The sequence below is a fragment of the Gasterosteus aculeatus genome, chromosome 5 (genome assembly GCF_964276395.1).
Source record: "Gasterosteus aculeatus chromosome 5, fGasAcu3.hap1.1, whole genome shotgun sequence".
Taxonomy (NCBI): domain Eukaryota; kingdom Metazoa; phylum Chordata; class Actinopteri; order Perciformes; family Gasterosteidae; genus Gasterosteus; species Gasterosteus aculeatus.
Genome location: NC_135692.1, coordinates 15,520,506 through 15,548,266, shown reverse-complemented (window position 1 = coordinate 15,548,266; position 27,761 = coordinate 15,520,506). Strand labels below are relative to the sequence as shown.

The following is a 27,761-nucleotide window of genomic DNA, read 5'->3' as shown; positions in this document are numbered from 1 at the left end:
CGGTTGTCAACAAATACTACTTTTCAGAGGATCAAAGGATTTATCAGAACAATCGTAGAATGACATTTGCACCATTAGAAACTCTTCCTCTCAAAGAGGAAAGAAAGACAAATAAATATACTCAGGGTTATGAACGTACATTATACACATCCACAATCAAATCAAAAAAGGGGACAGCTCATTAACACCTTTTTCTTTTCTTTACATTCCTTTACAAAAGTATACAGTCCCTTAGAATGAGAAGTGAGGTATAGACCGGGCCTGACGGAGACACATGCCCTTTGGGACAAAAAGGTCAGAGGTCAGGTGATGACACATCCTTTGCCCTCCCCAGTTCAGTCTGTCAGAGCGAGAACAAGCAGAGGCCAGTATTGTGTGAGTGTGTGTGTGTGTGTGTGTGTGTGTGTGTGTGTGTGTGTCGCTGAGAGCCACAGAGCATGACATGGCGTATTTTACACGGCGCGCCGGGCGAGTTGGAGTTTAAGTTTGACACGGCAACAAGTTCCAGACCGTCCAGGAAACTTAGGTGTGCAGGTGTTAAGTCTTGGAAATAAAAATGGATGCCTTTTAATTTGTTAAGACCCCGTGAAATGAAAATGACAGCGATGCCTTTAAGGTATTCCACATGTGTTCTTTTAAAAAGCGTTTTATTCCTCCACTCTTCCTGTATCTGCTCCCAGAAAGCCATTTGCACAGCAAAGAATTTTGACTATTGTTCTATAATCGGGCAGGAGATCCTGCTTAGCAGCACAATTTGATAAAGGTTCTGTTAATTGGGTTTCAGCAGGCGGTGAATTAAAAAAATCCACATCAGCAATCATACTTCATGGGCGCTTCTGTGTTCTGTGGCGGCTGCATCTAGAAATAAATGTGCTCTTTCCAAAACGCTCCTTCGGTTTGTCATTTTAAAGCAGCTGCTGCTGTGATTTGAAGCATTTTCAGGCATCAACTATTCTATCCGCCCGCAGGTCATCAACTCCAAAAGCAAAGACGTTCGTTTAAAGTTTAGTGCTGGTCACGTGAGTTTTCAACGTATATAAAAAAAGATGTTATGCTCTTCAAAATGGATCTGAGGGACTTTCACATGTACTCGTTGCTACCGTAATCCCTCTTTAATAAAAGAGACATATTTCTTTGATCTGCAAAGTATCTGTAAAAAAGGAGTTTTAGTTTCGAATGATTTCATATCCTTTTGGGGCTAACATGAGAGGAAACGCTAACTGTGTTCCAAGGGGAACCTTTGTTTGGAGCAGGGTGGGGGTCATTGTGAATGCGGAGGGGGGGGGGGCTGTCGGGGCGGGGCCTTCATCAGGGAGGAGGGGGTATCTGCACCCCCAGCAGCTCGTATGCAAAGATGTTCCAGAAGATGGCAAAGAGGAGAAAGGTGATGAAGGAGAAGACGATGACCCACCAGGAGCACTGCTTCTGCAGGCTCTCCTCGTAGCTGCGCAGGATCAACAGCCCCATGCTGATGCCCACCACGGCCCCCGACAGGTGGGCCATGAAGCTGGGCTGGGGCCCCGAGGAGGGCAGCGGGGGCGAGAAGCGAAGCCAGACGGCCCGACCCACCTCTGAGCTCACTGCCGAGGAGAGAGGAGAGAGGGGAGAGGGGAGAGGGGAGAGAGAGGAGAGAGGAGAGAGGAGAGAGGAGAGAGGGGATGAGAGAGGAGAAAGAGGAGAGAGAGGGGATGAGAGAGGAGAGGGGAGAGAGGAGAGAGGGGGGGATGAGAGGAGAGGAGAGAGGAGAGAGAGGAGAGAGGGGAGAGAGGAGGTGAGAGAGAGGAGAGAGGGGGGATGAGAGGAGAGAGGAGAGGAGAGAGGAGGAGAGAGGATGAGAGGAGAGGGAGAAAGGGGAGGGGAGAGGGGATGAGAGAGGAGAGAGAGGAGAGAGGAGAGAGGAGAGAGGAGACAGGAGACAGGAGAGAGGAGACAGGAGAGGGGAGAGAGGAGAGAGGAGAGAGGAGACAGGAGACAGGAGACAGGAGAGAGGAGAGAGGAGAGGGGAGAGAGGAGAGAGGGGAGGAGAGAGAGGGGATGAGAGGGGAGAGGAGAGAGAGGGGATGAGAGAGGAGAGAGGAGAGAGGAGAGAGGAGAGAGGGGAGAGGGGAGAGGGGAGAGGGGAGAGGGGAGAGAGGGGAGAGAGGGGAGAGGGGAGAGGGGAGAGGGGAGAGAGAGGAGAGGAGAGAGAGGAGAGGGGAGAGGGGAGAGAGGGGATGAGAGGGGAGAGGAGAGAGAGGGGATGAGAGGGGAGAGGAGAGAGAGGGGATGAGAGAGGAGAGAGGAGAGAGGAGAGAGGAGACAGGAGAGAGGAGAGAGGAGAGAGGGGAGAGGGGAGAGGGGAGAGGGGAGAGGGGAGAGGGGAGAGAGAGGAGAGGAGAGAGGGGAGGAGAGGAGACAGGAGAGAGGAGAGAGTGGAGAGAGGAGACAGGAGAGAGGAGAGGAGAGAGGAGACAAGAGAGACAGAACTGCTTTAGTAGTCTGCTTGTGACCGAACAACCTGTTAATCAAACCCTGTCTGGAAGCAGTGGGGAACAAGTCTGACAGTGAGATCAGCTACATATCTGAGTGTGAATACATTTCACAAATTTGAGATTTCAAAAGCCAAATCCCTGAGTTGACTTAGGCCACATTTACACGTTTACAAACACAAAAACTGAGTTTTCAGAAATCTCCACTTTGGCCGGAGTCTTTAGAAATGATCGTTTTCCGTGATAAAACCTCCGTTTTTGTGTAAATGAAAGGCCAAAACGCATGAAAATATATATGCGTTTTCCCATCGTGTAAACGGGGTCTTAATGTTGTTTCCTAAATACGAGCGTAGAGGAGTAGATGTTTCCCCACAGTTCTGCAGACAAAGAAAACTCACACAATGTAGATATCTACGTAATTTAAGTAATTTGCTGTTGTTTGTTACCGTCTCAGTCTCAGCTGAATAAATACTTGTAGCATAAAACCAGAGCAAATGTTCATTCGGTCTTAGCACCACTCACAGAAACCGTGTGTCACATTTTATTGAGAAAAGCTGAATCCTCGGTTTCGTAAAACACGAGGAGACTCGCCGCTCTCGGTTCGTGGGCGTCCCGCTCGGGACAGATGGAAGGAACATATTGCTCACTAATGAGAGTCACAGTGCATCCGTCCTCGAGGAGAGAGACAAGTGCTTTGACTCGGACGCCTCAAAAAAACAAAGAACCATGTTTAACCACGGAGCGTCCCGCACCGCGCCGTGTCCTCGGATGAGCTTTGAGACGTTTGCATTGCGTTTCAGACGAAAAATGACAACAGCAAGAACACAAGCAGAGGGCTCAGAGAGTAAATCTGGACAACTTACTGCAAACCAGCGCCAGGATCATGCGGAGCAGCTTGTAGGGACAACGCATCCCGGCCCAGTTCTGCAACACGGAGCAAAATGTGTCTCGTTTAGCATAAAGCGTCACGACACCAAAGGCCGTGACGGACACATGAGTGCAACAAAACAACCGATGGAATGAGCAAGTTTCTGTCCTCCGGTCGTACGTAGAACTAAAAGAGTGACGACGTAGATTGATGTGAGAGACGGCGAAGCACTTACACACACACACACACACACACACACACAGACGCGATTATTCACCTGGCTGCTCTCCGCTTACTGATTCCAGCCCGGTGGCACCACATTAATTGGGGTTAAGATAATTTAACAGGCGGGGAGAAAATGGCAAACACAACGCCGCTGTGATTCTTCAGGGCGGGAAGGAACAACCCGGCTTAGAATAACGCGTTTACGTCCTGGGATGGAGCGTACCGATCACGTCCCAACTTCTTCTTCTCCTGTGTTTGTTCTCCTCTCCCACAGCAGAAAAGAAGGCCGCGCTCAATAAAAGACAGAAGAATATAAATAAAACCTGCCCAGACCTTTAAAAGCAAAGCAAGCACCATTCTGTTGAAAGACCTCCACACGTACACGATTAATATTGTGGAGGAGAGCGAGCTGGTGGTGCTGTGGTGATGCTGCAGAAGGCCGATCTTTAACCAAACAGCAGCCAATCCATTTAGTCCGCTAGACGTCACGTTATTGAAACAGAGACTAAAGAGACGCAGAGAAAGAGCGAATGTGAAAAGCAAACACTAACGGGGGGGGGGATTTTTGTTCTGGTTCTGGTTTTAGTCTGAGCCGTGAGTCGGGTGACGCCGTCGGGTGGGAGACGGACGGGGATTTACCGGGTCGACACCTGACAAGGTTTGAAGATTTCCCTTTGAAATCACAAAACTCGCGAGAGGAGAACTGAGACGCGCCTCAAAGGATTTCCCAGCTACCAACCGGCATCGAGGGCAAAAGAGGAAATAAACTGTCAGCTGCTCAGAGCAAACAGCCTCCGCTCGGCGGCGCGCGCCGATTTCCATCTCTGCCCAGAGTGAACAGCGACGTGAGCTAACGTCGTCTGTCAGATGCAACGCCGCCTCGAGAGCTGGAGAGCACGAGACGTTTCACATGTAAACCTCCTGACATAAACAAATAAATACTGTAAAAACAAAAAGCTCTCAAGCAGCATCGGGAGAATCCACCGCGCGCTCCGTCAGTGGCCGTAAATAAACACAGTCTCAATAATTAACACAAGGCTCTGGAATGCCAGTTCACTTTAGATTAATTAAGTGAAAACATGTTATGTTCTAAACAAAAAGGTTCAAAGAGCTTCTCCGAAGAGGCCACATGGAATATTCAATGCTATATTTCCAAAAGCAGCTGAGCGGTAAAATATATAAATAAAAAAAATCAATGTGATATGACTGTAGCAGGGAATATACACACACGTCTATAGTGTGTGTGTACATATATATATATTATAAATGATGGAAATCATGTTGTGGGTGTCCATCTCACATCGCGTGGAAGCCTTTGACATTTCAGTGCCACTGAAGAATGACTTTGGAAAATCACAATGGAGGCAATGATGATGATGCCGGTTACCATGACGACGTTGGCCAGATGCGCTGAGCACAGAGCGTAGACTCCCCCGGAGCCCCCCACCACCGGAGCACGCATGTCGGTGATGGACACGGTCAGCGAGCCTGCAGAGAGAGACACGGACAGACCGGGTGGCATTAGGAGGAGACACAGGAGGACACCAGAGGACGGACTACTCATCACGCAGCAGCACAGTTCACCTTCCTCCTTTGTCCTCAGGGACTACATCAGTTGACCTTCAGGGGGTTTATAAAACCACAAGACATTATTTGTAGCTTGCAAATGCAAAACATTTATACACAAATAATGAACAGCGAGTGCGAGGGACAATTTCCTGCCGTCAATGTCAGCCGGTGAGAACCGCAGTAAGATGCTGCATTAAAACCATTTAACAGTAACAGTAAACTCATATCTCGGATTAAGATGGAGGATGGAGCTCACACTGGTCTGCACATTGGTGCGTTTGGCTTTGTCCATGGTTGTGTATCTCAGTATAACGCGTGTGTTGAGCTGTACCTCCGGAATGCACCAGTTTGCAGAGACACTGGGAAGTAGAACAGAAATCAGTCGCCACTGTTAATTACGCCAAAACGAGCTGATAAAGGGAAGCGGAGAGGGACGATAAAACAAAGCCGTCCCTTTCTAATCACGGCTGGGATTCGCTGGAGTTGTGGACTCAGATCTATAATGTGCGTGTGTGTGTGCGTGAGGATGGAAGGCCGGATGCTTATCAGAGCGATCCTGAGTCACTCATCTCGCCCCGACGCATTCGGGCCATTCTACCAGGATTCACTGCGCAGAGGAAGGAGGCTCTTCAGCTGGAGAGTCACAGGTTCCAACAGGCAGCGAACCACACACGTCGTTTTGTGTCGTCTGTTGCTCTCGATTCAGTGCAATTAAGTTTGACATATTCATGAATTTGTCTTCCGGCTTCAGCAAAGTGAATGATAAGAGACAACATCTTATTTTATGAAAGATTAGAAGCACAATGATGCTGTATTGATGATACCGTAATGCATCGTGTACAAATACACCCGCCTAGATCCACATAAACATCTTGGCCACCTGACGGACGTCGGCCCAATATCGAGTTATAGTCACAATCGTTCAACAGATTTGTTTGGCTGCAACTTTACGAGTTCTTCTACATCTCAATACAATCTATTACGTCTTGAACGAAGCCTCTTGGAGGGTCTCAAAGCCGCTGCTTGGTTAACACAGGACCACCTCTGCACCGAGACACTTGTCGGTGATGCGCCAAAAGAAGACGAGGAGACAACCGAAGACCTCCGGCAAAGAGGAAGAGAAGGGGTCCGTGGGGAGGAAACAAACGCCCCCCCTCTGCTGCTCGCTCTGCTTTGAGAGGCTCCCTGTTCATGAGGAATATTAAACAGTGCTGTCATGACGGCTCTGCTGCTTCGGGGGGGATTTAAGATTCAGGGTTTAGGTGTGCGATTATTTCAGCGCCGAGCTGACACATTCCAGCTCGTGCACAGATTACTTCTTGTCGCCGTCCCGAAGTCTTCATCAACATCCTCAAATCTTTTTTTTTTTTGTGAGTTTTGCAGCATCCACGAGCGCGCCGCAGTGCAGACAGCGGAAACGATGCCAGAACTCACGGCCGTGATAATCCCCGATGCAGCTCGGGGCGAACCCGAGCCTCTCCGTCAAACGCCACCACTGTTCCTGCGGGCCGCCCTCCGGCTGCGGGTCGGCTCGGTGTTTCCGCTCTCTGGGGGATGAGGGGCAGACAAGTGGCAGTAAGCTGATCCGTGGCCGGGCTCCGACGGGGCCCGAGGGGCCGCGATGGAGCAAAAGTAGATCCTCTAATCCGTGGAAAATATGCCTCTGCAGAAACACGTATCAACCTTTTCACGCTGTGCTCTCTAGTCGGTGTGGGGAAGTATTCATTGTGATTACAGAGACTATTTACTATCAAGGAGAAGTGTGGCTGACTGCGGACGATCAAATTATGTCGAATGCATGTTTAAAGGACGTTTCCATGGCACTAGATGTCTAGACAACAAATGATCCAATGTGTTTTCTATCACACTGCATTGATTATATTATTGCAGGTGTGACATTACATCTTTATTATTAGATTCTCTTCACATTGTCAGTCGGCTCATGAAGCTGATGGACCGCTGAGCTGTTACAACTAGCTCAACTGAACTATTTACAAATCTAGATGATACATTGTTAACATCCAAATATGAATGAGTGCAGCTTTAACTCATTCACTCCAAAGTGAAAACATATCTACTTCCTTTAAGACAGAAGATGGAAGCAAATCACTTCGTGTTTACATTTCTTGGTTGTTTAGCCGATAAATCAGTCAACAGAGGATAAAATGAAAGATACTTTATTTATTCAAGTCGAGTCCCCCATACAAGAAAATATTTCTATGCCAAGCTGTGCGTTTGTTCATTCAGTCTTGGTATACGCTGCGAGGATAAACCTCTAATCTGTCTTGTCGTGTGTTGTTATGAGAGAAGAACGATCTTGGGTGACGGAGTTCTGTCAATTGTGTTCAATAATGAAGTCAAACTCTCCCAGGACAGTATCAGTGAGGGAAAGCTCTTCCCGTTCATACGATGGCAATGTTTCCCCTTATGAAGTTGCAGTATTTGTGCTCAATTTCCTCATACGGATCCGTCCCGTGCAGACAGATGTGCTGCCGTCTCTGCAGCTGCGTCTGCTGCCTAATAAACCGCATCACTTCCATTCAAGCTGCTTTCTTGTTTTTTTTGCTTCAGAGAAGAACTTTGCTTTGGCTTTGGGATGTGAGCAGACACTGTACGCAGGTGAGTGGAATAACTAAATGTCAGTGCGACTCAACTGCAAGCGGACCATCGGTCACGTGATCTTTTGAAAAGCTCATCGCTTGAAACTGCATTTATCTTTTTCAAAGCCTCGTTTCAACTGTAATAGTGCTGTCGCACTGAGGGAGGACTATTAAAGAGGTTTTCCTCCTGGGAAGGAGAAGGACTCGTCTGAGTCACCCAGACAGAAGGAGATAGGGGAGAGCACAATGATATTTCCCTTAAGTGGAGAAGCACGAGTCGCAATCAGTCCTCGTCCAATCTAACACCTCCAGCCGTCTCGCTGAGCTGGTGGAGCGCAGACGGGAGGGAAGAAAACCCATCAGCACCCAAAGACAAAGTCTGCAAATGGGACTGATGTTCAGTGTGGAGGAGCATTCAAACCGGCCGCGTCGCCAAGGGGATAGAAGCAAACAGTGTCATGGAACTTTATTCATTCAAGAGTTTTCTGCTCCGTCCAAACGTGTCACATGGGGAAGAACACGGTCTTATTTATGCTTCTGTAGAGCCCGGGGGGGACGGGGCTCAGGAACAAATCAATCGTCTCTGCAAGTCACATCCTCAGAGCTCTGCACGGTACCAGGAGAACAGTGCAATCATATCTGATCCGGGGGAGAGAGTGTGTGTGTGTGTGTGTGTGTGTGTGTGTGTGTGTGTGTGTGCATATGCAGCATGGCCTTTGACCACAGAAGCAGGAGAACACAATTTAGGAAATGAGTGAGCGGACGTGCAAATATGCTCCTGGAGTTGTGTTTCCGTGAGACTGAGGACGCGACATAAGCGGGAGTCTGGGGGGGGAGATTACCATAATCCGGCTGCCACACACCAAGGTCACCCCACCGGGGGAGCACGTCAGGGTTTGGACCCACGCAGCCGTCTGCCGGCTGGAAGGACGGGAGTCTGACCTCGTCTCGCGACCACGTTGCACGATCACTCGCCAATCGACGCCGACGGGGTTTCAAAGAGCGAGCGAGGGGCGTTTCGGTGTTCGGTTCGGTGTTCGCTTAGCGACGGCGTGGCAAGGACACCCGCGCAGCTGTGACGGTTTCCTGTTGAAGTGCTTCTCACAGATTCTCCTCCAGCCGGTCGGCCCGGCGTGCCGTTAAATGTGTCCACGCGCTGAGCACCTGAGCAGCCATCAGGTAGGCGGAGTGCTGCGTCCAGCCGGCGGTTCCCCGAGGCCTCGTGTCTCCGTTCTGCCCTCACTCATCAGCGCCGGAGCCAAAACCTCCCGTTTCCCCCAGAAAATCTAAAACCTTTGGAGTCACGATGACAAACCTCTTCATCAAAGCCAGAAGGGAGTTTTACACTCCCATTAAAACACAAAACAACAGTATTTACCACGTAAAGTCAATCTGTTCACAAATTGAAAATCCAACATTGAAGAACTCAATTAAACATTTTTTAATAGATTTTGGGATCTTTTTGAAAGCTGCATTTCTCAACTTTTGGGATTTCATGGAATAGAAATCCTTGCAGTTTGTGTGCCTCGAGCAAAACATCAAAATCAGTAAAAAAGATAAAAGCCAAGAGTCCACCAGCAAGGCCCTCTACTCTCTGACATAGCACATTATCATATTTACTCTGCCTAATATGTGCAATGTGCATTAATAAAGCACACACAGAAATAAGCCAGAATTCTTCTAGTAATGTAGAGAGTGAATAAGCCTCCATGGGCTTGAGGTGAGTCAGATCACTCGGCTAAAGGCCACAACGGCGCCGATATCAGAACGACAGTAATCAGCGGCTAAAGGATTCAACATTACAGGCTTTTAAGTGAGTCGCGTTTTTTGTCACGTTTCCATCACGGGCCACAAACGTCTAATCCTTCGTTTGACTGAGGACATAAAGGGGGGGAGAAACACTCCTTATTTAAAATTAAATTATTAAAGACTTTTGTCTCTACAATATTTTGTGTTTTTCTATTTGGACATGTCTGTGCAGCGTGTAAAATGAAAAACATACATCATGGTGTGACTTTTTAGTCTGAAGTTAAATGTTGATTATCTGCAGAAAAGAACACTTTTCTTTTAGTGAGATGTTTGCAAGTTAATTAACACTCAAGCCACTTTTAAACAAAGCAGCAATGATGCTTTAGTTACAGGTATAGTAGAGGTGTTAAAATGGCCCTCAAGTATTCTTTTTGGTAATTACCCTCCTTCCACTCACACAATTACTTTCCATTAATGTAATTCCCACTGGCCACCGAATATTAAAAGTAATAATGTTTATGGTGAGGGGGGATTTATTATTTCATGGAGAAAAAGTGTGTATTGTGGCTGCAGCTGAACGTGACTCAACTTGACTCAACATTGTACATTCGTCTCGTCTCTGCTTTCCGTCTGCTGTCATTGCAGCACAGCAAAGCGACAGAGGACGACGTCTGTCCTTTAGCAGGAAGAATTCTCTAATTACTTTCCGTCGCATCCAAGGACGAAATGCACAATGTCGTGCTTTATTTTTAGGACTACGGCGTCGGAACGAGGCTATGGAGCGCCGTCTGACTCATCCATGTTTTCTTTTAAAAAGGAACACTAACAATTCGAACAAAGAATGCAGACGTGCATTTTCTCACGGGAGGTGTGTTGATCCATTAAAACATTTACGTATTTGATCTTCTCGTTTCTTTTCGGTGTGAAAGCGAGCTGTGCAGAAGGTCTCGCAGCGAGCTGAAGCACACACATAAAGACCTGCAGCAGGTTGCTGCTGCAGATGCACCGACGGCTGCAACCCGAAAGCTGCACTGCAAAAAAAACAACATGCATGCCGGAGGAGCCGATTGGCTCGATTCAACCGGCGAGCAAGAAGAAGACCGCGTGAATATAAACACGAGAAATCCATCAGCCAGAATCCAAAGGTGGAATTATCATACTGCTAAAGGTCAGCTCAGCTCCTCCTCAAACTTTAGGAGAAAGTCATCTATTATGTTGTGTTAAAAGCTAAATGCAAAAAAGGAAATTGAACCATATTCCAGGCTGGTTTCACACTATTACACCACAGTACTACGTCAATTTAATTTTTAAATACTTTGATCAGTCGAGCGCAGAAGTTGTAATGAATGTAGTTCAACTCGGGGCTCGAGGGGCACAAACATCACCATCTCCTCGCTGCTTCCTCCTCCTTTTTGAATTCGGGCTGCAGCTTAAATCTCCAAACAGCATCTGAAACTGCACTTAGAAGAATCCCCCCCGAGAGAAACCCTGCGCCACTCTGCTACTTTTTCCTGCAAGTCCCCTGTTCGCTGTGATCACAGCTAAAATAAATCAAAGCCGCAATAATTCATGAGTGTTCGGGAGTGTGTGTGTGTGTGTGTGTGTGTGTGTGTGTTGGGGAGTGAGGGCTTTTTACTACTGTGCCTGCAGAAAGAAGACAGGAGAAAATAAATAAAGAATTTTGAGGTAAATTCTTAAATTAACGTTACTGAACGAACAAACCCTTACAACTCATTACAAGAATTGTTCCCTGAGACGACGGCTTTTTGCAGCAGAGTTAATACGACTGTCGAAAAATACGCATTAGCAGCAGAAAACAGCAGCGAGAAACCACATCTAACAATCAGAATGTCCTCGCTGGCTTGAAGGAGGCCAGTTAATGAGGTTTCAGCCCCAGAATCAGCGGAGCACGTTCTCCAACAGACTCCTTCAGCTCCGCTGTCACAAGGACCGATACAGGAGGTCATTCCTATCCAGTGCAATAACACTCAATAAATCATCCCTGGCTAAATAATGACAATAATAACCCTGTACTGCTGTGATGTTGCTGCTCTTTCCTCTTCCTCTTCTCCTTTTACAAATTATTATTATTGTCTCTTTTGGAAGGTTATTCTTTTGTTTCAGTTTATTTCATTTAATTTAATAATTTAATATTTCTCTCATTATATTGTAGATAATGTGTATCTTTTTATTCTATTTTCTTCCCTGTACATGCTGCTGTGATACCAAAATTTCCCTCTTGAGGGATCAATAAAGTATCAATCTATCTATCTATCTATCTATCTATCACGCTGCTCTCAGTTTGGAGACTATTTGTTGTTTTTGAAGGTCTAGACCCGAGCTGGTGCAGGTTTATTATGGAACCCATCAGGCAGACCACCAGCAGATATAAATAGGATAAGATGATGACAAATTCAACTGCAGATGAGGAAAGTAATCGTAATTGGCACTATTGGTTCTATACAAGCTCTTAAAAGGGGAACTCCAGTGTTTTATAGCCGCGGCTATTGTGTCCAAGTGACTGATGGGGATGAGAATTTTTTGAAATTGGTCCAGTGCTGAATGGAGACGGCAGCAGTTAAACCGGCGGCAACGTAATTGCTCAGAGCAACTTCTCACCATTCGCTCAGAGTGCTTGTTTTTACCACCGAGCTTAACACACAATAACCTTGTGTTCACAGCACCGTCCATATCGCACTGCAGATGACCCAGAACTGTCACCGCGTTTGCCACGGATATCTAAACTACGTGCTACGTCACTCCGCGATGCACCCACGGCCACTGACACTACACATTTTCAGCTCAAGCTTTCACCCGGTGTGTCTGTTATAGTAGAGTTATTGTATTCTAAAAAGCACTGATGATATGGCACATACAGTGTATGAGCTGATGTAAATATTAAATGTCGGGTCGTTTGGAAACGTAAAGAAATATAAAAAGAAGAAATGGGCTCTGTTGCACCCGCCGCATTCACCTTGAGAACCGCTGCTTTGCGCAATGAGACACTCGCTTTAAACAGGACACTCACCGGCCAGCACTCCTGCCATGTAGAGCAGACTTATTCGTAAGATGCCATGGACCATCTCCAAAGGAACCCCAATCATCAGCTGCAACAAAGCATTGAACCCCAGCTGCTCCAACCTGAGGAGGCGCCACAAAAGATAACGGTTTAGTCCTGCAACAAACACGCGGTCCTACGGGCGTGAGATACTGCAGACGTACCCAACGTGCATGAACATGTAGCTGAAGAAGCGCCACACTTGCGCGCGGTGGCCGGGATGGTAGACCAGGGGGCTCTTCATGAAGTCGGGCTGATAGGTCTGCAGCACCCACTTGTTCAGCATGATGCCGTAGCACATGAACACGATGATCTGCACCAGGAGCAGAAATGACACCAAACTTGGTGACTGACACGAGATTACTCGCTTTCTCTCTGCAGACCGCTGGTACAAAAGTGCGAAACAAAACTCATTGTGCTTCATGAAAGTAACAGGACCTTTCTTTTGTCTTTCACTTATTCCTCAGCTGACGCTTATTAGACTTGTGGAGACGATTGCTGCTCGCAGAAGAAAAAAAATTGCACATCTGGTTCAATTCCATTAATTTCTTTTGATAGAAAAATGACTCATTGTCTCTGCGAATCAAAACGAATGAACCGTTATCATCACAATCTCATTATCATTACGGACCATTGGGTGGCCTTTGGAGGCAATATAAAAGCGCTTTCTTTCCTGTGAATTGTGATGATTTCAGGGGAAAGGATGACGCTTGGCGCATAAGCTGTACGTTATTATTTAAACTAAAACCATTTGTCAGTATCTTTGTGTGCGAGTGGTTCTCCTTGATAACCAATGACCATAATCGGTTAATTAGTGTCACTTTGGTGACCAACCTGGTTTGCAAGTCTTACAAAAAATACCCTCGCATACCGGCTGACGGAGGGTTGGAGCTTGGGGGGGGAAATGGCATTTAATGCACCAACTAAGGCCTCGACTGCCAAATCACATGGAGCCGACAGAACAGACTTGGCTGAAACGCAGACACGTGGACGACGTCAGAGCTCACCTGCACGATGGTGACGACGGCGATGAAGACAGGTGGGGGACACAGGCGGTTCTGGTGGAAGTACCAGCGCCGGTCCGTCTCGCAGGGCAGGATCTCGTAAGCCACGTAGCGGACGAAGCGCTTGTACAGACCCAGGCCCGTCTCGTCCAGCAGGATCTCCCTCTGCAGCGTGCGGCGGCCGTTGGCGATGGCCCGGCGGAAGCTGCTGGAGCGCTTGCTGCTCATCTGGGGGGAAACATAAGACTTTTATTATTGAGAGTACGGCGCAATCTATCGTGGGCAACAACTGGGCGGATATCGGAGAGGGGTGGGAATCTGTTAACTTGACTATGACATTATGAGCACTATAAATAAAAATGGGACATTAATAGGAATTATTTGGGGAGAGATGTGGTTAAATGAGGTCAACGCCACTTTGCTGTCTACCACCAGCAATCTCTCAATGTTCCTTGACACAAGACAGGACCTCTAATAGGCCAAATAATATTCATCAGCATTATGCAGATGTTTGGTAGAAACACAATTTCAGATGATGGCAATAAGATGAATTAAAGAAAAGTCACCTTTAACTCAACGTGCAGTTGAATATATTACAATAGTTTATCCAGAAAGTAGGTGGTGAAACACTTTAATGCTGTAAAAGCGTATTTAACTAATATTTGACCAGTCAAAGGTACTTTTGACTGGTCTCCTCTGCAATTAAACTGTGAATATGAAAGCCATGTTACATGTATATGCAACCGACCATCAGTTGTATGCGCCACAGGAGAGAAGACAGAGCTGCTGCTGAATATTCAGGGCTGATAAAAAAAAAAAAAAAAACTTAAATAATTTATAAGAGTTTTTGATTTAAACAGAATGTAAGCGCGACTGCCGGCAGATCTGATCGCAGCTCAGACATCATAACAAATTGGCTGTCGGCTTGATTTTGCCCTTGAAAAGCAAATCCGTGTGTGTGTGTGTGTGTGTGTGTGTGTGTGTCTGTGTGTGTTATCGCAGACTCCAGGTTTGCTTGGTGAGCAGCAGCTCTGAAGCAGCCTGCAGGTCAGCGGGACAAACTCCTGATAAGTTCTTTAATAGAAGTTACGGATGAAAACTATCACAATGCCACTATTTTTGACAGCTGGGGCAGATGAGTGTGTGGAGGGCAACACACGGGGTTCTTTTTCATCCGATATATATATATATATATATATATATATATATATATATATATATATATACAAGAGCAGCGGGGGTCCTTAACAAACATCTGCATTTCCTTAAAGAACGCCAGCATGCGTGATTTTCCAGGTAAGATTTCCTTCAGTAGCAAAGCCACATGGCTGAAGTCTCCTGTTATTCAAACAATAAAGCTGCTTTCAAGACAAATGTAATTATCCTTTAATTAAAATGTGTGCTCTAACGTGACACTTTATGAAATGCTGTTTCCTGGAACCAGCTGGAACTGGTGGCAGTATAAACCTTGCGTACCGGTTTCTAATAATAGCAACCTTAGACAACATGGCAGCCTCATAGGAAGTGTTACAAAACCTCCATGGGGGGGTCAGTGGGAGGCACAACGCGCCATTAAAAGTCCCCCGATCGTGATTCATTAGCCGGGTCCTGCTGCTCGCAGACTCCCATGTAGACACAGCAGGAAGCACAGTGAATTAAACTGTGGGTCAATATTCATAAAAGCGCCATGTCTTCATTATTGCTGAGGAAAAACAGAAAGGAAAAAAAACTCCCCTCGTGGAAGTGGTGACTAACGGGGGGGTTAATTGTACGCTGGTGGTCGTGCAGAGAGGACGCGAGCGCCTGTTGCACCATGATAACCAGAACGATGCTGAGCAGATGGAGGGATGCATATTTACTATGGAAATAAGGCCGGGAAAACACAATCACACTGCACTACAGGGAGGGAGTACAAGCAAAAGTAAAAGCTCGGTTCTCAGATTGCGTGTGGCGCCAAGAAGCAAGACGTCTTGTTTCTCATTTGAACAATCGTCACAGCAGACAAGAGTAAGTGGGCTTCTCATAAAGAAAGAGAAAGCGGTCGAGGGATGTAAATATGATCGTGTTATCTTCTCGAAATGAAGTCTCTGCGTTCTGAGTGCATTTCCACCGCTCCCATTTCCAACGTGTCCCCAGGAGACGAGGCCGAGCGCAGCTACCGCTTCGCCTTCCCCCCCCCCCAAACTCAGCAGTCAGAGAGACGGCGAACAGGTTGGAGCCGCCAAAACATTGTGAAAGCGGACAGACGAGTGTGAGAGAGCGAGGGGCAACGCAGGTTTCCTGACGAGGCTGCCTGGATAATCGATCACAGAGAGCACAGAGAGAAAGAGATCCTCCCCCCGCCCCCCCTCCTCCCCCCTTAAGGGACAGCTGAACGCGTCTCACTGACAGCAAGTGTCCATCCTCCTCCTTTCGGTGTCAGCAGGACGTTTACTGTACGTGCTGCTCTCATTGTCCTTGATGGATTATTTAGCCACAGCACACGATCAATGCCTCACCGCTCAATAGCAATTAGAGATACAAATTAAAAAAGGCGTGGTTTAAAAGGCCGTTGCAGATACAAAAAAAAAAAAAAAGATTAAATCAGTGCGGATCTCAGCCTCTCTGATTCTAACATGACCCACATTCTTGGGCTCTTTCTTGCCCAAACTCCTTTAAAGTGAGAGTCCATCTATTTCCCCCCCTCAGCCTTTTTGCTGCCACAGCCGTGCTTTATGGTTTAATCATCGCGGTACGGAGGGTGGGAGGAGGGGGGGGAGGTTTGACAACCTTCACTCCAGGACTCTTAAGCAAAGTGCATCACTTTTAGCCAGCTGTCTATTTGAAAAACAGAAAGTTGGGTTTGGGATGCGATGTTGATAGGCAGCGTCCCCGGAGACGAATGCACTCAATGTGACTGCAAATGACTGGAAAAGCACAAATATCACTTAAGCATCGATCTATACTTTCATATCCTCCAAGTAAAAGTGAAGCACTAAGCACCGGACTTCCTCCAACCAGGAAATAGAAAACTCTGATCTCTAATCTCTGGAATACACCCACTAGCGGCTAAATGAACCGCGGCAGCCATTTTGGACTACCAACCAACTACCAACAGGAAAACGATGACACACTTCTTCCATTACACAACTGGTAGATGACAGCATCGGTTGACTCCATTTAAAGAGATTAATACCTGCAGGAATGTGTTCATGGTCACTCACATGTGTGAACAGCATCCCATCATAAACGCTTCGGTGCTAAACGTGTGCGGGTTTGTCTCGCGGATGTGGATTACTGGCTAGATACAGACTTTGAGCACACTTGTTGTCGGTGTATGTGAATGAGTTGGTGTGTGTGTGTGTGTGTGTGTGTGTGTGTGTTTGTGTGTGTGCGAGCTTAAGTGTGCATAGTTCCCCAAGAGAGGTTTTAGCAGAGCGTTACTTATTCACCCCTCTGGCTGAGATCGGCCTGCATGAAAGATGGGTCGAACACAAGCGATGTCAGAGAAACACACACGCACACACACACACGCGCACACACACACGCACACACACACACACACACACAAGAGGCTGTTGCCTAACGGTGCGCTTCAAACACATTTACACCCACTGAGGTCGCGGGAAGCAGCGTGGATTCACTTTGTAGAACAACAAATCAGAAAATGTTTAACACGCCCGTTAGGAGACGTAACACAGAAGCAAACGCACACACAAACACGCACACACACGCATGTGGACCTGAGAGAGTGAGGAGGAGAACAGAAAGGCGGCGAGGGAGGAAGAACCCGGTTGGAAACGGCGTGCGAGCGGCGGCCTGCAGCTCGTCTCAGACAATCCGCATTTCGTTCAGCATCTCACGCCGGGGCGACGGGGGGCCACATTTAAATATCCTCTAAATTAGTCATGTGTATGAATGAGAGTCTGTCTGGGGTTGAGACGGTATGTTTGGATCAGGGGGAGGGAAATGGAGGAAGAGGATGGCGTGATTATTCATTTTATGTATTCTAATCGTATGCATGCACAGTGCGGGGATGGCATGAGGGCGCGCACACACACACACACACACACACGAACACAGATGTGTGTGTGTCAGACAGATCTTTCCAATCAGACGTGGGGTCAATATCCGTCTCCGTTTACTAATCGAAGGCCATTTGCATGTGGCTGATGGGCAGATTTCAAAGCGTCTCCCTTGATGCTTTTGGAGGCGCTGGCAGATTTTCTTCACCTAACAAAGTCCCAAACAGAGTGAAATGAAATGAAAGAGAAGGCAAAGAGATCTGAGGGTTCAAGGAGGCACAACAACGGGGGCGTCAAGGAGGGATGTTACATTGGCTTGAGGAAGAGGAAGATGAGAATGCACCAAAGTGGGCTGGATCAAACAAAAAACAGCAACATGGCGGAAGAAGACGGAGAAAGAGGACGGGTGGAGAGCCGCGATGTGGGAGCAGCACCTCAACCGCGATCCCACTGCAGCGAGCACAGACCTCGCGACAAACCGGTGGGAGCGGAACACGAGGCGGAGGAAGAGATCAAAAACCAAGAGACGGGTAAACAGAGAGAGAAGACAGGAGCTTACGGGAGTGAAAATATGCCAGGAATTCCATTACTAGGAGCAGAAGGAATGCAGTTGCTCATTGACGAGTCTTTCACGTATAAAAGGGCTGTAATATTTCAAACGAGCAACGGCAAAGACGCACAAGGGAAGAAGGGGAATGAAAGAACAGGCAGACCACCTGTATGTCAGGAGAATGTATTAGTGCTCCATCACACATTACCTGTATTTGAATGACTTATGACGACTACATTGTGTCGCTTTCGGCTCGGTGTGCGTGTTGTGCGCGGCGGCTGAGGTCAAGCGCGTGGATCTACCGACACACTAAGTGGGAGGATCGATCCTCCTCTTTGCCGGACAACAACCCGAGTGGTTGAGTCAATTTCCGCCGCTGCAGAGGCGGCCGGCTCAGTCCGAATCAATTCTGTAACCTTTCTGGAAGTGTGTGTGTGTGTGTGTGTGTGTGTGTGTGTGTGTTTCCCAGGACACTGCGATCCGTGCACCCGGTCCCCACTCACCAGCTCGATGAGCTCCTGGTAGCACACCTGCCCCTCTTCATTGCTCTGCACCAGGGCTAACAGCATGTCCAGTTTGGACGGGTCCAGCTGCAGCTCATGGTGCTCCACCAAGCTGGTGAAGTTCTCCACTGCGATGAAACCGGTGTTGTCTGGGTCCAGCTGGAAGGAGAAAAAAAAAAAAAACGACATCGCTGATTACGCGCGTGTTAACAGATCTGTGCTTCAACGGCGAGCGGCACTGCAGAGATGAAGCACACACACACACACACACACACACACACACACACACACAGACACAGACACGTCACACGTAGAAGGTACTCATGAAGACAGATGGAAAGACACCGACGGCCTCGGCTCAGAGGCAGAAATCACGCTGCCTCTGCGATGCCTTTGGAGGAATTCGAGCCGGCTGCTGTTGTTGGTAGCAGCGAGGGCACAACGCTCCGATATGTGGTGACCTGCGGCTTCCTCGGCATTAAATGGATGGTTTGTGACAGGATGAGGGGTTTCACAGACATACGACTGGGTTTTTGTTTTTTTTCCTCTCCTGCTCCTAAACGTACACAACTGCCTCGGCGACGGAGTGTTGGTTTATCGCTCCGGCTCGGCTTAGAAGACGCGCCGGAGGACAAACGGCGCAAAGAGGCCGCGTGGGAGGAGCCCTCGCTAACGCGGCCTAGTTAGGCCTCAGATAGTCAAAGGCTTCTCGCTGCCCCGGGGAGGAGGGAGCAGCTTTCCCACCTCGCGTCGCGTTGGACCGGCGGATCGCGTCTAGTCTGGACCCGGGGCCCAACTGAGGGGCAATGGACCCATCGGGGAATGCATCGGTGTAAGTGTGCATCTCCCTCTGAACATCTTCTTCATCGTCTGGTTGAGCACAAGAATCCTTTTAATCTGATATTTTTTGTGGCAAGACAGCAAATAATTGGTTAGTTTCATGATGCTTAAATGCAAACGTTTTCTCACTGCTGGTTGATGCAGTGAAGCAATTGTTTGGATACTTTCCACACGTCAATGTGACTCAACAGCAAGGATCACGCACGAATGGCAAATACTCAATAGCCTCCCTCTTGGTCGTAGCCCCTCACACATCTCCACAGAGCCTCGGCACCGACACCCAGCAGTGTTAAGCCCTCCAAAAAAAATGAATTAATAATTAAATTAAAGAAAACGTGCCCGGCTCTATTTTTAGATGATCCCCCCCCCCTCACGGACTTTTGTTAAAACACTGGCTGTTGAAGCTGGAGGCAGACAGCGCCGGCCGCTGTGAGGCGACGCCGCGTAGGGAGACGTGGGAGCGCGTGATCAAACAGCGCCGCAGCTCGATTAGGTCGACAAAACGGGGAGGGGGGGGGGGGGATAACGTATAAAAAGAGACACCAGAAGAGATGCACAGAGAATAAGAACGCCACTCGCCACTGCCCGTTGTTCCGTCCATCCGTCTCTATAAGAGGGCCGTGACACACTGCATCCCGCTGGCCCCCGAGGGGCCATAGATCAGATTCTAACAGAGAGCCTGATTACTGCCTCATCCAGGTTGCACAGGAGAGGCCGTCTGCCGAGGATACAAAGAGCTGGAGGATTGGCCCCGCTGGCCAATTAGGGGGTTATCACTTAGTAAGATGAGGCACACTGGGATGAACGAGTGCTGGCAAGAAGAGCCGGCGGGGGGTTTTTTTGGGGGGGGGGGGGGGGGCAGGCTGGAGGACGAGGGGGAGAAGAGCAGAGGAAAAGGGCTGGAAGAGAAGGGGAGCGATCCGCCGCTGGCGAGGGGCGACACTTTGGCGAGCTGCATGCGTTGCCGTGGTTACCAGTCGTCTGCGCGTCCCGCTTTTCTTTGCGTTACTCCTCCCCAGCCCGACACATTGGTGCGATAGAAGCAAAGGGGAGAGGATGCGGGGGGGGGGGGGGAGGAAGAGGAAAGGAGAAAACGGGTACAGAGCGGAGAGAGAAACAGAATACGGACGGATGGGGAGAGACTGACGGGGTGGAGAATGAGTAAGATGAAAGCGTGGCGTAGATGATTAGTGGGGCGGAGAGAGACGGGAGCGCGGGTGGAAGGCGAAGGTGTCGGTCAGAGGGAGCAACCAAACCCGGCTGCTTCAAGAGCACGAGGAGACGGACGGGACGCGGGATACAGATGTTTACATGAGGAGGGGGGATGCTGACTGCTCCATCACCTCCACCTCAGACACCCAGACTGACCCCAGCCCGCTATACGGACTCACAGACTATGCATCAGTCGGCTCCACGGCGGCTCAGCAACGAGTCCTGCAGCACGGGAGGAAACGGCAAAGCTCGTGGTCGGACTGAGACGCAGCGAGTTGTACTGAGGTCAAGTCACAGCAGGCCGAGTGCAGTAGAGACGTTGAGATTTCAGTTATTTTTTTGTCGTTCATTAGTCGTTTGACATCTACGCAGAACTTCAGCACTGGTCGGGTTTTCACTGACGACACAGAGCCGGTATTACAGACTGCTTTGTTCCCTGTGAGCAAGACCGTCGACTTTAAACAGGGCAGTCTGTATGCAGAGGGCAGCTGCGCTTACAGGGCAGAGCATATTTTCATGGCGTCGGATAATGACTCGTCTGCGGCGCCCTCAGGACTCACTGGCGTTCGCCCACAACTGGGCCACTGATTCTGTAATTATCACAACGAAGCCCCGCTGTTCCCGTCATTACGCTGGGATTTTACTGCCGCCGCTTTGCGATGTGATGGCCGTTAGATCGGAGACCGCAAGGGGATTTTCCCGCAATGCAAAGCTACCTTTTACTGGCGTGTAGACGCGGTGCAAACAGCCGGAGGCGTCTTTAAACACAGCTCAATGTACATTAGCATCAGAGAGTGAGGAAAGGGGACCGTCTATAAGAGCCGTACTCCCTCCCAAAGTCCTTATGGGAGGGATATAAATAAATCAAATAAAAACCAAATGACAGATGGAGAGATCTTCACCAGTGATAGCGTACTCAGTGCTACCGACCATCAGCGGCGCTGTAATGTGAAGACTAGCAGAGGGGCTGCGTCTGTGTGAGCCTGGATAGGCCACAAATGGCCTGAGCTCAGCATTGCAACCTCCTGCAGACAAAGACTAATAAAACAAGAACTCACGTTGCTAATGTTGCTTTCTCCATCTCCTCCCTGCAGCATTTTTATGTGGCTCGGTGTGACCAGGGTGCGAATTCTCCTCTCCTTTATACCTGCAGAGCACATTTAAACTAAACACGCCTCGTTTTCTAATTGAGGCGTATTCGTGAAAAAGTTTAGTGTCTTTAGCATAATGTGTGCCTGACTAAAGGGGACAGAAAGCGTTAGCTTGAACCGCAATGCTTATTAAAAAAAATGCAGTGACACCGTAATATCTTCCTTTTGCAGATTGTTAAATCCAAGATGCCCTCACGAGAAGCACTTGACCTCCAGCTGCTCCTGTGGATCGGCTGAGCGGCGGCGGGACAACGGTGCCCAGAACGAGGAACGCTGATAAACATTTTACCGGACAGTGCTCGATGTTTGGACGAGCAGTGTTCACAATGTGTCTATGAAGAGAAGATAATAACTATGTTGCCATTTAGTCTTCATGCAGTAAATGAATGACCAGATATGTAAAAAAGCAACTGTGCAAATGATGGCAGAAACATGCACACACTTCTCCCTCAAGGCTGTTGAGCGTGTTGATCAATGCGTTGCTGATGGGCCACTCGTGACCCCTGAACCACCAGCAACAGATAATTGATTCCTCCCTGGTGGACAGAACGACAGCCCGATCTCTATGTCAGTCAGCCAGAAGCCCCATTCATCAAATCGCTGGACAGAATGCAAGATTGCATTAAATGTAAGACATGAGACAGAGGTGGAGACACACACATGCACGCGCGCACACACACGCACACACAGTCGCACTTCTCCAGGAAGCCCTCTCTAAATATAGATATTGCTCTCTGCTTTCGAAGCCATACTGGTCTATTATTCTTGGAAATGGTGCAGAGATCTGACTGCACAGTAAAAACAGCAGTTTTTGCAGGACTCCGGTCGTCAAGAGCAACATTATTTTCAATGGCCTGAATATGACCACTAACACTGTGTTTTCAACAGCAGAAAAAAAAAAGTCTAAAGCCAAATAACAGCTTCTATTCTGGAGGGAAACCGTGACCTGGTCTCCACGGGAACCGCTGCTGGACCCTCTCGACATGAAAAACCCAGAATAATCCTGCAATCGTTTGATTCTTGTGACCCCTGAGATGATGACATTGTCGACGTGGTCAACATGGAACAGAAAAAAAGACAAGGAAACGCATTCACAGGTACGCAAACACAAACACTGGGGACGCACACACAGCATGGATGCTACACATGATGCTGCAGCTGGAATGGACCAATAACGTTTCACGTGTCATTCCTCGAATGGAGAATGCTCCCATACGTCTACACATGGATTCACACAGCATGCCCATGCCTCTATTCGCTCACACCCCCCGTCCCGTCCCGTAAGCCATGATCTGACCTCACATTCTCTGGGCCCACATGGCTCCATGATGCTTGCGTCCGTCGAGTGGTCTCACGCTCTCATTTCGCCCGTGCAAACAGACCCTGCTATCAATCATCAGCTCTTCCCCCCGGGCCTCCACGTCTCAGTCCCTGGATAGGCGACGACGTGGCCGGGCGCCCGTAACCATAGAAACCTCTGCCGCTGCCTGCTCACTTGCTTACCTGCTCTTGTATGAGCTGAAACAGGGAGCTTCTATCCATATACTGGCCAGGGAGGGGAGAGGAGCCGCCGAGGACAAGGGCATAGGGAGGAGCGAGGGAGGAGCGGAGGTGGTGGCGGTGGCGGTGTCAAGGATGCGGTGAGGTGGAGGGGGATTTGGTTGAGGTGGCAGCTGGTGCCTAAATAGTAACGCCAGGCCCCTTCGCTCGCCGCTGCGTCCCCCCCCCCCCCCCCCCTTTGGTGATGGAGAAAGCCTGGTGAGCCTCTTTTTCGCCCCCCCCCCCGAGCTGGCGGCGCTGTGCGGCACACGCAGTGTGGACGGTGGGTGCGAATGGTGCCGCGTCTCCGCTCTGTGCCGGTGCGGCGGTAAAAACAACCCAGCTTCAGCAGACGACGGGCGACCAGGCGGGCGAAGGCAGGACCAGCAGCTCTCATTCACTCTCCTCCTCCTCCTCCTCCTCCTCCTCGCTCTCCTCTATCCCATCGCACTGGCTGCTACCTCTCTCTCTCTCTCTCTCTCCCCCCCTCTCCTCATGCACACGCTGCGCTGCCTGCATACCAATGAGGCCGCGGAGGGGAGGCGGCCTCGCTTTTCCAATCGGAGGAGGCGAGGGCGTGGCCACGGCCTGCGGCTCCTCTCTTCTCTGCTAGTTGAGGCGGCTCAGGGGATGGGCTCCACTGCGGTTTTGCACTCACTACACACAGACACACACACACACACACACACACACACACACACACACACGTCTGGTCTGTGACAGTCAAGCAAACACACACACACAAACCCACACACTGTAAACAAGACAAAAGCGACTGAGGCGCAGGCATACGGTGACGTCCAAACCATGTGTTCATTTAAGGGCTGAAGCAGACTACAATATGAGACCAATGGAGCGGCTGCAGCACAGTGAACACTATAGATCCGCAGCCCTTTACATCTCTGAGCTAATTAAGCACCGGCACTGTGCATTGTGCGCACTGCTGCACAATCGCGCAAACACATGATTGAATTAGACTGTTTAGATGGCTCACTGATCCTCCGACCAGAAGCCCCACAATCGCCAATACAACCCCTCATTATACGGAATCGGGGGGGGGGGGGGGGGGGGAAAGGGGCTCTTTTGTTGGACCTGACGCCCAGTGAAAAGTCTGCCACGCCAGAGCAAGAGGGTTAGAAAATACAAATGATTAAAAAAGGAAACCCCCTCAAAAAGGAGGTTTCCTCTGCTGCCCAGATCCGCAGTGACCTGTGAGGGAGCCGCAGCAGGGACGCAAATCTCAACTCGTGAAGAAACGGCGAGCTCCCGAGAGGCCGATGGCAGACAAAGACGTGGCTGCGCTTGACACCTGCTTGCATTGAGGCAGCGGTGTTTCTCTCCTTTTGACTTGTTCAGCAGCAGCAGCAGCGTAGCTCAGCCTCGGGCTCAGTAACAAACAGGGCCTCTGGCTGTTTAAGAGCCTTTATTTATTGCGCCAGATTTTAAAGCTTCCATCCTCTTGCCGGCAGGAAGGCTCGATGTGAGAAATACTGATCACGACATGCGTCTTGTGCTCTTATCGCCTCAGACTGAGGCTGCGGACTGTGTGCTGTATTTGTCACAACGGATCGGGCATCGTCCACCTTGAACGTGGAAGAGCTCCCGGAGTTTCCTTTCTGAAACACTCCAAGTCCAAACAGAGCTTTATTAATGAGCGTCCAAGTCAACAGCCGGACACACTCCTCTGTGACGAAGGCTCAAGTTTGTCTAGAATACTGTGAGCGTGAGTAAGATAATTACAAATTAGCTGCTGGAGAATTTGCAAATTCACTTGCCATAAGTGAGACGGATCGCAATTGCTGCTGAGGGGATGCAACAGTTGCCGTGGTAACCTCACGACCCCCATCAGAGGACCGATGAGCTCGCATGAACTACAGAAAGTAAGAAAGTAACGTACATTCACAGCACTATTCACCGAAACTGTCAAAGGTTTCAAGAGTCAAACCCATTACATTTACATTTACAGTTGACGTGTTGTCTCAATGCGGCGCAGCGAAGACGGACTGGATCGTAAGGACGTGAGAGATCTGGGGGGGGTCGTATGGGGGGGGGGTCATTAGAGCATCTCGGTTGTTCAGGGTGTGTAGAGACTCGAAAGCATATAACATTTGGTGCGAGACGCTTAAATAAACCCTATTACACAATATCTCAAAGGAGGGGAAGTGAAAATGAATCTGAGTTGAGTGAAGAACACACGGACACACAAGCGGCGTGTTGATGTTGTGCAGCAGCCGTAAACAACCGACCGTGTGTTTTATACATCAGGAAGAAAAGTTGTTCTGGCGGATGTTTGGAATCCGTTAACTTCAACTTATGTGAAATAAAAATCGATGGCGCCTTGCGCTCGAGCCCCCAGATTCAAAGCAGCGGTGCAATAGAGGGAATCACCCGCATGTTGAAAAAATGGCAGGAAGGGGGAATCAGGTCACTGAATGACACAGTTTTGGTCCAATCTGCTACTTGGGAGGATCTCCAGGGACACAAAGCGGAAGCGGCAAAGGAAGGGGAAGCAGTGACTGAGAGGAAGGAGGCTGAAAAGGGGGAAAGAATTAAGAGGAGAAAGGGAAAGCAACTTTAAATAATGGAGTTTTTTTTTTTTATATTTCTGTAAAAGTGTCACAATTTAGATTCACGGGGAAGCTTTATTTTCTGCAACATCAACGTCTTGTACTGGCACAGCTCTGCCTCCGAAAACAGCCGTTGTTATTTCTGAAATCCCGGTGCCCTTTGTTATTTGAGTCAAGGAGGTTTTCTGTCTCCAGGGTCAACGTTGAAATCCTGAATTGAGGGCAGCGGAGCTGGCCGACGTCCACCCGGACAAACCGCAGTGTCTCAAAAGTGCTGACAGAGCAGGAAAAGTGTCCCACCAGAGTCAACTTGAAATAATCAGAGCTCAACACCCCCCGTTCTCGAATTAAGGCCACGCTTAAGACCGTTTACGCAACGGTTTACTGTAACTTTGACAAAACAAGGTATCCTTTATTTTCTGCAGCGATAATTATGTTCAAGCCGTGGATGAGATAACAATGTTTGCAAATAACTCAAATAGTATCTATTAAGCTGCTACTGCCCTCTGTTGGTAAACCCACTGATCAGAAGTCCAGTAAACAGTCCGAGGGGAGTTTGCATGAAATACTCGCCTGCTCTTATAGATTTGGGAATTGTTGCATGTATGAAGAGAGCATTAGAACCACAAACAGCTGTTTAAATGTGCTTTTGGTGTATTTAAAAAGACGGCCTTGTCTCGGCGGTGCAGCACTCGGCCTCTGACACCTGCTCACACGTGTTGTCTCAACGCAAACCCACAACAACTGGACGCACAAACGTGCGTTCAAACCTCCAGTGCGTCAGCGACTTGTCCTTCTCGCTTCCTTCTCGCTTCCCCAACGGGCCCTTTAAAACTAAACGGGGATATACGGATATACAGTTTTCTTGTGCCAATAAGCTGCTATAAGTGATGTGTTGTTCTGTATTCATTTGTTTCATTTTTACTATAAACACTTTGCTGGAATAGAACCAGCGTTTCACCCCGTCGCACACAGTTTACACACAAATTAATTTTATTTCATTGTCTGGCAGAGTGATTCATTAAATGAAACGATATTGGATGCAGACTCAGCACATCAGAGATATAGAAACGTGCTACTTTCAAATGTATGCATTCAGAGTAAAATATAATGCGTTTAGAGATGAGATCATAAAAGTGTTAAGAAACCTCGAGGATTCATAGCAGGAAAAAGATAAATTATATTTTTTCTTTATCTAAATAAAGCCAGAGTCAATAAAAAGAGATCTGAGTTCATTTGACTTTCAACGCCACAGTAAATTAAACAAACAAATAAAACTCCATGAAATGATCCATGTGGCCACGTGATGGACAGTTTTGGACAAAGTGATCTACAGCCTTGATACCATCAGTAGTGAAACAGTGGGTGATGTTACCCAGAATGCTCTGGGGCAGGACAACTTGAGAAGGTTTCAGGCCGCTAAAAATTACAAACTGGCATAGCGATGCAACGTGACACAATGACGAAGTTGTCTTGTGCAGACGTATAACTTGTAACTTCTGACTCATAAAGCAGCACTCGGTTCAGTTTAATAACATTCCAACATTGCACCACGTCTGAAAAAGACAAAAGGGTTTAATTGTTAATGTGTAATTACCAGCCGCCTGTGGAGGAAGCACCACCGCCATGAAGATGATGAGGAGGTTTGGAACACGTCCCTCTGTCGGCTGGTGGAGGGAGGCGTCCAACCACCGCCGCCACGTGGATCACGTCACGGAGACGTAGATGCATAGACGTGCTCCTCGCTGCTTTACTTGGGCCATTTGTATTCCACACGCGCTCAATGTACTCATTCATTCTTTCATCCCTCATCCATTAGCTCCCCCTTCCTTCTGCTATGCACGCGCGCTATGG

The 27,761-nt window shown here is 48.6% G+C and overlaps 1 protein-coding gene across 7 annotated transcripts; it reads right to left on the bottom strand.

Annotated features, from left to right (window-relative positions):
* Positions 1 to 20: 20 nt before the first annotated feature.
* On the bottom strand, positions 21 to 27,644 carry rhbdl1 (rhomboid, veinlet-like 1 (Drosophila)). Of its 7 annotated transcripts, none has more exons than XM_078102480.1 (9): positions 23,305 to 23,440; positions 21,709 to 21,797; positions 18,599 to 18,757; positions 13,545 to 13,769; positions 12,702 to 12,850; positions 12,508 to 12,620; positions 4,949 to 5,049; positions 3,332 to 3,392; positions 21 to 1,580 (listed from the first exon to the last, which is right to left on the bottom strand). In XM_078102480.1, the coding sequence occupies exons 2-9, from the start codon at positions 21,745 to 21,747 to the stop codon at positions 1,309 to 1,311; spliced, it is 1,119 nt and encodes a 372-aa protein (XP_077958606.1). In that variant the 5' UTR covers positions 21,748 to 21,797; positions 23,305 to 23,440; the 3' UTR covers positions 21 to 1,308. The 7 variants fall into 7 exon arrangements, with proteins under 7 accessions (XP_077958606.1, XP_040031864.1, XP_040031867.1 ...); XM_040175930.2 differs by lacking the exon at positions 23,305 to 23,440 and adding an exon at positions 23,099 to 23,186; XM_040175933.2 differs by lacking the exons at positions 21,709 to 21,797; positions 23,305 to 23,440 and adding an exon at positions 27,505 to 27,644.
* Positions 27,645 to 27,761: the final 117 nt, after the last annotated feature.

Bases quoted from the DNA above. Each gene is read 5' to 3' on its own strand.
- rhbdl1 (XM_040175928.2), bottom strand. From the start codon at position 21,810: ATGTGCTCTGCAGGTATAAAGGAGAGGAGAATTCGCACCCTGGTCACA. The intron at 13,770-18,598 runs GTGAGTGGGGAC...GTTTCCCCCCAG, and splicing joins ACCAGGAGCTCATCGAGCTG to ATGAGCAGCAAGCGCTCCAG. The intron at 5,050-12,507 runs GTGAGTGTCCTG...CTCTCTCTGCAG, and splicing joins CATGGCAGGAGTGCTGGCCG to GCTCGCTGACCGTGTCCATC.